This window comes from Plecotus auritus (assembly GCF_963455305.1).
Source record: "Plecotus auritus genome assembly, chromosome: 1".
Taxonomy (NCBI): Eukaryota; Metazoa; Chordata; class Mammalia; order Chiroptera; family Vespertilionidae; genus Plecotus; species Plecotus auritus.
Window position 1 is genome coordinate 152,352,020 of NC_137770.1, and position 13,217 is coordinate 152,365,236.

The 13,217-nt window shown below is 40.0% G+C and overlaps 1 protein-coding gene across 1 annotated transcript in view; it reads left to right on the forward strand.

Annotated features, from left to right (window-relative positions):
* The window catches only part of LOC308241402 (putative coiled-coil domain-containing protein 144C), a gene marked incomplete at both ends in the record, with an annotated part of 79,696 nt that overhangs the window by 44,036 nt on the left and 22,443 nt on the right, over positions 1-13,217 (forward strand). Inside the window, 3 exons of the mRNA XM_080654806.1 lie at positions 4,023-4,200; positions 4,736-4,873; positions 6,310-7,236. Coding sequence (XP_080510932.1) covers positions 4,023-4,200; positions 4,736-4,873; positions 6,310-7,236 — 1,243 coding nt within the window. The remainder of the gene's footprint in view (positions 1-4,022; positions 4,201-4,735; positions 4,874-6,309; positions 7,237-13,217) is intronic.

Sequence of the window (13,217 nt, forward strand, 5' to 3'; positions counted from 1 at the left end):
TTCAATGATAGAAGATACATAAACCCAAACAGAAATGGCAGCAGCCATGGAGCTGGAAAGAGCGGGAGGCTAGGATTGCCCACGGCAATGGAGGAAGCCAAGCTTTCCGCACACCCTGGCCAGCCCAGGCCTCGCTTAAGGCTACAAAGTTTCAATTATAGAAGATAAATAAATCCCAATAGAAATGGCTGCCGCCATGGAGCAAGCAGAAGGCTTGGCTCCGCTCCAGGCTACAAAGTTTCAATTGTAGAAGATAAATAAACCCCAGATACCAGGGCCTCCACTTGGGTCGCCAGGGGGCGTGGCCGGACTGCAAACCACCACAGCCCCCTAGCCCAGGTCGCCCCATGCCCCAAGGGAACCCCCACCCTGATCTGGAACACCCTTCAGGGCAAACCAGCTGGCCCCCACCTGTGCACCAGGCCTCTATCCTATCTAATAAAAGAGTAATATGCAGATTGACCATCACTTCAACACACAAGATGGCTGTCACAAGATGGCCAGCAGGGGAGAGCAGTTGGGAGGGACCAGGCCTGCAAGGGAGGGCAGTTAGGGGTGACCAAGCTGGCAGAGGAGGGAAGATGGGGGCAACCAGGCCTGCAGGGAAAGGCAGTTGGGAGGGTCCCAGGCCTGCAGGAGAGAGCAGTTTGGGGGGGACAAGGCCTGCAGGGGAGGGCAGTTAAGGGTGACCAAGCTCGTAGAGGAGGGAAGTTGGAGGCAACCATGCCTGCAGGGAAAGGCAGTTGGGAGGGACCCAGTGCAGGGGAGAGCAGTTGGGGGGGACCACGCCTGCAGGGGGGGGCAGTTAGGGGTGACCAGACCGGCATGGGAGAGCAGTGGTTGGGGGACCCAGGCCTGCAGGGGAGAGCAGTTGTTGGAGACAAGGCCTACAGGGGAGGGCAGTTAGGGGTGACCAGGCCTGCAAGGGATGGCAGTTAGGGGAAAACAGGCTGGCAGGGGAGCAGTTAGGCATCAATCAGGCTGGCAGGGGAGTGGTTAGGGGGTGATCAGGCTGGCAGGCAGAAGCGGTTAGGGGCAATCAGGAAGGCAGGCAGGCGAGCAGTTGGGATCCAGCAGTCCTGGATTGTGAGAGGGTTGTCTGACTAAATGGGCATTCAGACATCCCTCGAGGGGTCCCAGATTGGAGAGGGTGCAGGCTGGGTTGAGGGCCACACACCCCCGTGCACAAATTTTGTGCACCGGGCCTCTAGTATATATATAAAATAATATGTGGGTAATTTATTTTTTCCAATTTCTAATTTTTTCCAGTTTTATTGAGATATAATTGACATTGTATATGTTGAAGGCATAGAAATCTGTTCATTTTACACACTTTTATGTTAAATGATTACCACAGGAATCTTTGTTCACATTTCCATTACATCACATAGTTACCAAGTTTTTCTTTGTGGTGAAAACCTTTAGATCTACTCCCTTACCAGCTTTCAAGTATATAATTCAGTATTGTTGACTATAATCACAAAGCTGTACTTCAGACAGGGTTTAATCATATCCTCTATAATAAAAGGCGAATATGCAAATTTACCGAACAGTGGAATGACTAGTGGCTATGACACGCACTGACCACCAGGGGGCAGACGCTCAATGAAGGAGCTGCCCCCTGGTGGTTAGTGCACTCCCACAAAAGGAGCGCCGCTCAGCCAGAAGCTGGGCTCATGGTTGCTGAGCACAGTGGTGGCGGCTGGAGTCTCTCCTACCTCCGTGGCAGCGCTAAGGATGTCCGACTGCCAGCTTAGGTCTGCTCCCCACCATCACTCGGACATCCCCTGAGGGCTCCTGGACTATGAGAGGGCGCAGGCTGGGCTGAGGGACCCCCCTACCGAGTGCACAAATTTTGTGCACCGCACCTCTCGTCTGATATAAAGAGCCCAGGACACAGTGCCTGCCTTAGTTTTGAGACAGATTGGCAAAGCAAGTTTCTAGTATGAACATATATGACATTTATTCCAATAATGCTGGCAATATGAGAGAGCAGCAGGTCATCCAAGAAAATCTGCTTTGCACCCCCCACACCAAAAGCCAGCTTATATGGGGTAGAAAGACAAAGATTACATGAGTAGTAGGTTAAAAAAATAAAAATGGGTCTGATGCAAAAGCAATAAAAATGGATATTACAGGCATGGGGCAGTAGGCTAAAGGAATAAAAATGTGTATAATAGTTACAGATTACTCCAATGCAGGCTGGTACTCCATTGTTTCACCATCAAGGTTGTTAATCTTTCCATGATAATAGGCAGTTAAAGAGGACAGACCACATTTCCAGGTTAACTCTCATGTCCGAGGGTGTTGGTTGGGGGGAATTCCCAGCCAGATGAGAATATGCTGTCATTAATCAAAACAAAGCAATCACAGTTAATAGAGCATGATTAATATTTGTTATAACTATAATTAGTCTCCACTATTCTGTTTCTGCCCCTAGCGGTAGGATTTCCTTCTTTCTCATGCCTCAGAAAATGCCTCTGTATATATGTGTGTGTGTGTGTGTGTGTGTGTGTGTGTGCATAGATTTGTGTGTATACACACATATATTATATATATACATATATACATGCACATTCACACATATAATACACACATACATACAAACATACATACAAACATATATGCATACATACCACATCCTCTTTATTTGTTTACCTATAGGTGAACACTTAGTTTATATATCTTGCTATTGTGAATAAATTTGCAGTGAACATGGGAGTGCAGCTATCTCTTTAAGGTGGTGATAAAAAATGTATGATTGTTCTATAAATGTTTGTTATGTCCATTTGGTCTAATGTTTGGTTCAAGTTTAACATTTCCTTGTTGATTTTGTGTCTAGATGATCTATTTATTGCTGAAAGTGGGGTATTGATGCCCCCTACTATTATGGTATTATTGTCTATTTCTACCTTTAGTTCTGTTAGTATTTGTTTAATATTTTAGGGGAACCAATGTTGAGTGCATACATATTTACAGCTGCTATATCTTCTTTATGAAGTAACCCCCTTATAAAAGACCTTCCTTGTCTCTTGTTACAGTTTTTGGCTTAAATTCTGTTTTTTCTGATATAGGTATAATTGCAACTGTTCCCATTTGATTTCCACTTGCAAGGAATACCCTTTCCATCTCTTAGTGTTGAGCCTTTAAGTGTTTAAGAATGGATTGAGCCCTGGTCTGTGTGGCTTGGTTGGTTGGAGGGCCATCCATTATACCAAAAGTTTATAGGTCGATTCCCAGTCAAGTTTGATATCTGATCTGGATATGCATGGGAGGCAGCCAATCAATACATTGGCTGCCTCACCTTGATGTTTCTGTGTCTGTCTCTCTTTCCATTCCCCTCTTTCTAAAACCAATGAGCATATCCTTGGGTCAGGATTAAAAAGTTTTAAGAAAATGAATGAATTGAGTCTCTTGTGGGCAGCATATACTTGGGTCTTAATGTAATCCACAAAGACATTCTACACCTTTTTTTCTTTATTGAATTTATTGAGGTGACTTTGGTTCACAAAATTATACAGGTTTCAGGTGCACCGTTCTATAGGACATTCTCTGTCCACTGCATTGTGTGTTCACTACCCCAAGTCATCCTATGCCTTTTGACTGGAGAATTCAATCCATTTACAAACTAATTATTGACAGGTAATGACTTACAATGCTGTCTTGTGTGTTTTCTGGCTCTTTTGTAGTTTCATTGTTGCATTCTTCCTCTCTTGCTGCCTTCCTTTGTGAATTGAAGATTTTCTGTAGTGTGGTTTGATTCCTGCTCTTTATCTTTTGTGAATCTGCTGGAGGTTTGGCTTTGTGGTTACCATGAGGTTTACACAAGACATTATCCTATATAATAAAAAGCTAATATGCTAATTAGACCAAACAGCAGAACGACCTTCCAGATGACCTTCCGGACAAAGCCAGGGCTGCAAGGGCCAAGCCCCTTGCAAGAATTTCCTGCTTTGGGCCTCTAGTATAAATTTAACAGGCTATCTTATGTTGATCACAGCTTTGGTTATATTTAACTGCAGATTTACCTTAAGAGAAGAAAAAGAGAAAAGACGAAAAGCTGATCTGTTATGTGAAAAAAATAAGGTTCAGTTAAGAAAGAAAGAAGAGCACTCTATTAAAGAAGTTGATATGAACCCACAACTTGAAACCACCATTAGAACACAAGACATCACACTGGCGATTATAAGAGAGAATGAGGTAAATTTATCTTTGGAAAAAATCTCTTATTTCTAACAGTACTTCATCAATATTTATATCCCTTTAATTTTAATGTATATTATTATTATGTTTAAAACAAATCAAAAAATGTCATCTCATTAAAAATCTGAACTGTGACACTTATGACTAAAATCATTAATTTATTACTATCCTTGGCATCTAATGGATACTCTGTGTATGTTTTCTAAATGAAGAAATGGAAAATAAATTGAGCTTATTCATGAATATAAATGTTAATTTTAGCTCTTAAAAATGTTAACATACAGGCTAAATTGCCTTGACACTGTGATAGAACTAGTCAAATGTTCATAAAGAAATTTTATTTCAGAATACTGTATTTTTGCTCTATGACAAATGTGGCTATCACTTAAAATTTGATGTTTTCATGGAGAGGAAAGATCCTTGTGCTTAAACAGGCTACATCCTTTTCACAGTTTTTTAAGGCACTGCTCTTAAGCTTCAGTTATATTTTTCAATGGTATGAGACCAAAAACTAAATGAAATGTGTTCTTAGGTTGTAGAAGAGCGAAATTACACTCAGAGTCAACTTTTTCAAGAACAGAACGCCAGAATATTCCAAGATGAAATTCTGACCAAACACCTTTGCAAACCAAAGAAGATAGATACTGCTCATAAGAACATGAATTCTGAGGTAGTTTATTTAGTTATTTTCAAATGTGTGTATGTGTGGGTGTGTATATATTTAAAAAACTAATACTATGGAAACTAGAGAGGTTTTAGAAAGCATATCTGTGCTGTGTGTGTGTGTGTGTGTGTGTGTGTGTGTGTGTGTGTGTCTGTGTGCGTGATGGGGTGACATTTTGGATCTATTGGATAAAAGGATATTGTTAATTCAAATCCATTTGTCTCTCACAGTCAAGTAGTGACATTCACAATGGCCTCATCCTAAGGGGAGGCTTTTCATATTTTTTGTAGGAATCAATATGTTGTCCATGATCTCAAAGGAATTGCTACTAACAACAGATATTCCAAATTTGGGCAGTGATTTTATTTCCTTGATATATTAATAGAGAGATTAGTTTTCACTTCCGCTGATGGAATGGAGGAGGGTATAACCAGTTCAGAGATGATATTTTAGATGTCATTCTTCTACTTTTGAGAAAAGTAATTTTTTCTAAGTAGTATCCCATTTGAATACAAGGAACTTCTGAAGAGAATGGCATGCTGTAATATATACTTAGTGACAACTTATTGGTAAGTATCTTATTCCTAGTAAAGTAGTTCAGTGTATTTCCCCCTCCCCCCATTTCATATTTAATACTACTTTAAACATCATGAACGGGAAATAAAAGTTATTGCAGCAACAAAAAACTCATGATTTTCTAAGAAGACTCTCTAAATTTTATCCTATTTATCATTTGTTTTTTTGAAATATAGGCTGCTTTTGTGTTTCTATATGCACATTGGAGGAGAACTATGGATTGGTGCAAGAGCACAAATTGTGGAGTCTGAAAACCTGGGGAAAATCCTGAACTTACTTATCTTTTTAATCCCTCTGTTCCAGATTGTGATAACTGAATGAGTTCATTGATGGATGTAGAAGTGCTTAGGAAAATGCTTGGTTATCAATTGTTCATGGAGGTAGTCTTTATAACTGACTAGGAATGTATTAGAAAAATAGAATATCTACTGCCTAATCTTGGGGAAGAAAGAATTTTAGGAAATTTAGTTTATCCTAATATATGCAGGTTTAATACTCTTACTGTGGAGCACCTGTATGTTCAGACTGCAATCTCAACTTTTAAGTGTAGAAAGAGTAATTAATCATTTACTTAACGCATTCTGGATTTGTGGTGATTCAGAAACACCTTTTCCAGTTCTGAGACTCCTATAATTCTCTTGTGATTTTTTTCACTTAAAAATTCATAATCTTATATTAAATTTTTGAACTTTGGAGAATTTGTGCTTGTACAAAGTTAGAGAATTGGATCCAACTCTATTTTTTTCCAGAGGGATACCTACTTATTGCATTTTTTAAATTATAAACATAGGTTATTCTTTAGTTTCAGAGGCTATCGTGACATGTCATTTCAATATTTTAGCTAAAAGTCTTCTTGTGTTACTTAGGTTTCTGAGAGTTCTGACAAAGAAAAAAGTCTATTGCATGAAAATCGCATGTTGTGGGATGAAATTGCCAAGCTAAGACTGGAAATACACACAGTAAAAAATCAGAACCAAGAAATGGGAAAAAAATACTTTGAGGACGTTGCAATTGTTAAAGAAAAGAATGACTGTCTTCAGAAGACAATAAGAGAAACAGTATTTCAACACAATGCACAGCTTGAAGTTCTGGAAGCTGAGCGTATAAGGCTAACCTGTAAACTGGAGAATGAACAACAAAACAGAGGAAGACTGGAAGCAGAAGTTGAATCATACCAGTCTGGACTGGCTACTGTTGTACAGGATCACGAGCATTGTCAGACATCAAAAAGAGACCTACAACTTGCTTTCCAGAGAGACAGAGATGAATGGTTTTGTGTATGGGACAAAATGAATTTTGATATGTCTAGCCTAAAACATAACAATGAGATTCTTTCTCAACAACTTTCTAAAGCAGAAAGTAAAGTCAATAGCTTAGAAATGGAGCTTCATCACACAAGAGATGCTCTCAAAGAAAGGACATTGGTTTTAGAAAGAGACCTCAGTCAAAAACAGTGTCAACAGGAGGAAGCTGAACACGTGTATCAAGAGGAACAAGGTAAAGTGGATAAAGACATTGGAAAGCAGGAGTCCTTACAGGAGAAGCTATCTCACCTACAGAGTGAAAATATGCTGCCTCACCAGCAACTGGACCAGGCTCACAACAAAGCTGACGGGGAAGAAAAGACAGTAATTAATATCCAAGATCAGTTTCAGGATATGATGAAAATATTTAAAGCAAAAAGAGAAAAGCACATTCTTATGCTGAATGAAAGAATTAATGAGTTAACCAACGAATGGCATCATTCTAAAGAAAGACTATATCACTATGAAAATGATAATGTAGAAAGAGATGTAAGTATCCAGACAGATACATATTTTTCAAATTTCCTAAGAGAAAATTCAGAGTAGTATTTGATGATGGCTTAATGTTGAATCTAGTTGAATATTAAAAATGTAGAGATTATAAATGTTTGCTCTATCAGCTTAAAAGCAGACATTGTTTCCATCAAATGAATATTGGACCTGAGAGGTGTTTCATTTTGAGTAAAGACATTGTGCTGCCCATGAAACTTTAAGAGGTTAAGTTATAGATTGTTCATACTAGTAGATGTAGATTGATATTAATAATTTAGTCTTATACTGATAGAATAATAATTTTAACATTTCTGTCACCACATTTTAATACCGTTAGGAATCAGATATGTGGAAATGCTCTACCTAAAATGAGTACTTTGAAATTAAGATTCAATTAAGTGGATTAACTTGACCATTAAGTTCATATTTTCCAGATGAACTGAAGTGTAGATGCTGTATCATATAATACCTTTCTTTCAATGGCTTCTTATACATATTAGTTGGTATAATGTTATTTTTATTCACACCAATTTGAATTAAATTTGGAAATACTTCAGTCTCATGTAATATATTCATATGACCTCTCAATTCTTTTAAAGGCATTACATTATAATTTGGGACAAATGTGATGAGTTTTAGCAAATCTTTATTTCATTTAATCTTTATAGTACTATTGACTATTTTCTTGGAATATTTTTACAGATAATGTGCTCATATTTCTCATTTCAAGGCCTAATTACTATCTTTTGCAGATAAATTTGTCCAAGATAGAGAGAATTGTAGCTCTCTGTGATTTACTAATTTGTCATTGGATCTCCATTTCAGACTAGGGAGGGGTGGCAGGGTTTATGTGTAGCAGAGAGAGAGATCAAGGCCAGGTTACCTAGGACCTTGAAGGCCATTGGAATGACTTCAGATTTCTTCTAAGATAGGAACCTATTGGGAGGATTTGAGCAGGGGATTGAATGTGTGAGAAACTCTGAAGTTAATTGAAGCCTCTGGTTAAAAAATAAATAAAAATAGAAAATTTTCCATAATATTGAATTTACTACCACTTAATCCACCTATGTACCCATTTCTCTTTGAGATGTCAATAGATAGTAAAGCTTTGAGATTCATGGGGGGAGGGGAGACAGAGAGTGGGGCTGAGTCAGCTGTCTAAGGAACCTAATACTGATTAGGCAGGAGGCTCACATTTTCTGTGTCTTTAACTTGATTAAGCAAACAGAAGCATGTCCATATGAGGAAAAGAAGGTAAATAGATGTAGGTAGTGATATTTTCCCAGTTATATATTACTAGAGACCCGGTGCATGAAATTTGTGCACGGTGCGGGGGCAGTTGTCCCTCAGCACAGCCTGCACCCTCTCCAATCTGGGACCCCTTGAAGGATGTCTGACTGCCGGTTTCGGCCTGATCCCGAAATCAAGCCTAAACCAGCAGTCAGATATCCCTCTCACAATCCAGGACTGCTGGCTCCCAACCGCTCACCTGCCTGCCTGCCTTATTGCCCCTAACAGCTTCTGCCTGCCAGCCTGATTACCCCCTAACCACTCTCCTGCCAGCCTGATCGACGCCTAACTGCTCCCCTGCCGGCCTGATTGCCCCCAACTACCCTCCCCTGCTGGCCTGATCGTCCCCAACTGCCCTCCCTTGCAGGCCTGGTCCCTCACAACTTTCTTTCCCTGCAGGCCTTTCTTTCCCCCAACTACCCTCCCATGCCAGCCTCATTGCCCCCAACTGCCCTCCCCTGCTGGCCTGGTCACCCCCTACTTCCCTCCCCTGCTGTCCTGGTCACTCCAACTGCCCTTACCCTGCTGGGCTGATAGCCCACAACTGCCCTCCCCTGCCAGCCATCTTGTGGCAGCCATCTTGTGACCACATGGGGGCAGCCATCTTGTGCGAGGGTGTGATGGTCAATTTGCATATTACCTCTTTATTATATAGGATGTTAATAATATGTGACTCTAACCAAGTACATCCAGGGTGGGGCAAAAGTAGGTTTTCAGTTGTTTGTATGGAGAATAATACAATAATTAGTAAATAACAATACAAGAATAAACTCTGTGTTTCTTGTCCTCACAGTATAAACCTTTATGCCCCATCCTTATGTGAAGTGATATATTATTAACATCATTTAATAATAATCCTATCTAATAAAAGAGAAACATGCAAATTGACCGTACCTCCACTACGCCCACAAGCCACGCCCACCAGCCAATCAGGAGTAAATATGCAAATTAATACAACAAATATGGCGGTGGCCATGGAGCTGGAGCAAGCAGGAGGCTTGGGTTGGCCCCAGTGATGGAGGAAGCCAAGCTTCCCGCCACCCTGGCCAGCCCTGGACTCCGCTCAAGGCTACAAAGTTTCAATTATAGAAGATAAATAAATCCCAGATCCCAGTGCCTCCACTTGGGTCTCCGGGGGGTGTGGCCAGACTGCAAACCACCACAGGCCCCTCACCCAGGCTGCCCCACATCCCAAGGGAACCCCCACCCTGATCCGGGACACCCTTCAGGGCAAACCTGCTGGCCCCCACCCGTTCACCAGGCCTCTATCCTATCTAATAAAAGAGTAATATGCAGATTTACCATCACTCCAACACACAAGATGGCTGTCACAAGATGGCCAGCAGGGAAGGGCAGGTGGGGGGACCCAGGCCTGCATGGGAGAGCAGTTCGGGGGGACCAGGCCTGCAAGGGAGGGCAGTTGGGGATGATCAGGCCTGCAGGGAGTGCAGTTATGGGTGACCAGGCCTGCAGGGGATAGAAGTTGGACATCCCTCGAGGGGTCCCAGATTGGAGAGGGTGCAGGCTGGGATGAGGGACACACACCTCCATGCACGAATTTCATGCACCGAGCCTCTAGTGTGATTTATGAAATCAATAACAGAAAAATCTTACTAGGCAGTTGTGAGACAATGTCAACAAGAACTGGCTGATACCCCCCAAAAATATCTATGATGGAGGCTTCACTGGAGGTGGAATCATGTCATCCTATGCTTTTACAATATAAGACAAATGACTTAAAGAAGAAACTAGATCAAAGCAGAAGTCAACTATGTATGAAATTTAACCTGTCATCATCTAATCAATAGCTGGTTAAATAATATTGAGTGTTTTAGGGTACTACTTTTCATGGGCAGCTTTCTTTTAATTTATTATAATTGTTCTAGAGGCTCAGTGAATGAATTCATGCACCGGTGGGGTCCCTCGGCTTGGCTGGTGATCAGGGCTGATGGGGGCTGGCCAGCCAGGGAGGGACAGCAGGAGGGCTTCAGGGCATATCCGGCCCATCTCACCCAGTCCAGATTGACGAGCTCCAGCAGCAAGCTAATCTACTAGTTGGAGCGTCTGCTCCCTGGTGGTCAGTGCGTACCATAGCAACTGGTGGAATGATCAGATGAATGGTGGAATGAACGGTTGAATGAATGGTCAGAAACTTAGCATATTACGTTTTTATTATATAGGATTATTTTTATAGTGCATTTATTTCTTAAACACTGGCTATTATTCTGTCATTTGTATTTTATGTTTTTGCTTTTTACCCTTAGGAAAGTTGAGAATTATGCATAATTTTTCATAGAAGTCAAGAGGCTTTTTTTCCTAGTAATTAATATTTTTAGGGATATTTCCATTATCATGATGAGGTAGCCAGATATAATCAGAGAGTAATTCTTAATGGAATGTTCCAGAAATTTTTTTATTTCTTATCTTTACTATGGTAAATGGATATTCCATAGATTTCAGAATAATTTGTATGGGACGGTCATTCTACAAACCAGTTGGAATAGGCATATCCTTCATTTTCTCTCACTTATAAATATTATGAAAGCTTGGAAGTGTTCATATCATTGTAAATCTAGATCAATTAAATAAATCCAGATCCACTACTGTATTTTTAAGAAAACTGTATTGCTATAATTTACACATTGTATAATTTGCTTTTTAAATTGTAAGATTCAAGATTTTTAAACATATGCAGAGATTTGTGCATTTAACTATCACCTCAATCAATTATCGAATATTTTTATCACTCCAAAAACAAACTCCACACCTCTGAAAGGTCACTACCAGTTCCTCATCTTGCCTTGCACCTGGCAAAAACCAATCTCATTTCTGTCTCTATTGATTAGCCTATTCTGGATATTTGATATATATGTAACCACACAAATTATAGTCCTTTGTGACTGGCTTCTTTCACTTAATGTCATATTTTAAAAGTTCATCCACATTATAGCACATACCAATATTTTATTTGTGTGACTCATCCACTTATCTATTTATCAGTTGATGAACATTGCGTTGTTTTCACTTTTTGGCTGTTAATAATTCAACTATGAACATTAGTTTACAAGTCATTGTGTGAACATAGGTTTTTCTTTTCTTGCCATGGAATTTTTATTCTCTGAGATCACTGGGCTGATTTCAGCATCTCTCAGCCTTTACTCATGCTGTCCATTCTGTCTTTTCAGTTTCTGTTCCTCATGCCTAATCCTATATCTATTTGGACCTGGCTCCCAATCTCCCCTCCATGAAGCACTCCCTGTTCCAACTCTCATTGACCTCATTCATTTCAACACTTGTCATCTCATCTCTGCAGAACAATTTAGCCCTTAAATTCACATTGTCTTAATTTTCTTCACAAGAGATAATCTTGTCTTTCTATGTATTAATTTGTCTGTGGGGCATATTAATTGATGTAAGTTTACCTATCTTTGTATAAATTGAACAAATTTGAGCTTAACTATTGTTAGGATAAAATTAAAAACTTTATATCACTGGCGGTCTTGGAATTCAAACCCAGATATTTGATCAAAACAATGGTGAGGTGAGGAGTCTGAATTGGCAAGAAGAAGATAGCTCTAGTTTTTCCAAGCCTTCAAACAATATAGTTGAGTATACATGTGAAAAGCACTTCAGAAGACTTTTATAGATCAGGTCTCTATGAATAAGAAATTATTATTATTGTTATTATTATTTTAATATTTTTATACAGAGAGGAAGGGAGAGGGAGAGAGAGTTACAAACATTGATGAGAAACATCGATCAGCTGCCTTCTGCACACCCCCTAGTGGCGATGTGCCCACAACCAAGGTACATGCCCTTGAGGGAATCAAACCTGGGACCCTTCAGTCCACAGGCTGATGCTCCATCCACTGAGCCAAACTGGCCAGGGCTTATTATTATTTTTAAAGGAAAATAATTGATAATCTGACGCTTGCAAAAAAACATTTGCATTATAAGAGAAAAACAAGGCAGAGAATGCTCATCAACATCCTAAGGTGAAGGTGCCCCCAAACTCAGAACATAAGAGTAGTACAATCAAAGTAACACCAATAAGAATCAACATAAAAAGCACAGGATTAGCTATCTACAAGGGCAATCCATATCACTCATCATTTATCAGTGTGTGGTTGAAGATATTGTTTATGAGGAGCAAGAAGGGAGAAAGAAAAGCACAGATGACCTCAGTAAAGGGGTCAAGGCTAGAAATGTTGACTAGGCAATCTGGTTTGAAGTGTTGAGATTTAAGGATCTCTGAGAGAATTTTAAGAAAGGAATAGACTGCTCTCTAGAAGTCTGTTTCTGTTTTACTTGGTAGTTCAGTTTGTTCATTAAATTCCACATATGAGTGAAATCACATGGTGCTTGTCTGCTGGTGATGGTGGTAGTATTGGGGGTGTGTGTGGTGTAGGTATGGAGCAAAGAAGAGAAAAAACTAGAGAAAACTCATGGACATGGACAACAGTGTGGTGATTTCCAGGTGTGTGAGGGGGTTGGGTGGAGATGGAAGAGGCCATAGCAGGGATACATCGTGATGGCAAGAAAATAAAAAAGAAGTGAGGTAGAAAAGAAATGAAAAACAAAAAAATAAAATTGTGAACCTGGGCGATGAACCTATGGAGGGCCAATATAATATTCTATCTTCTTTTGTTTGTTAGAAATTTTCTATACTAAAAGGTGAAAAAAAAACA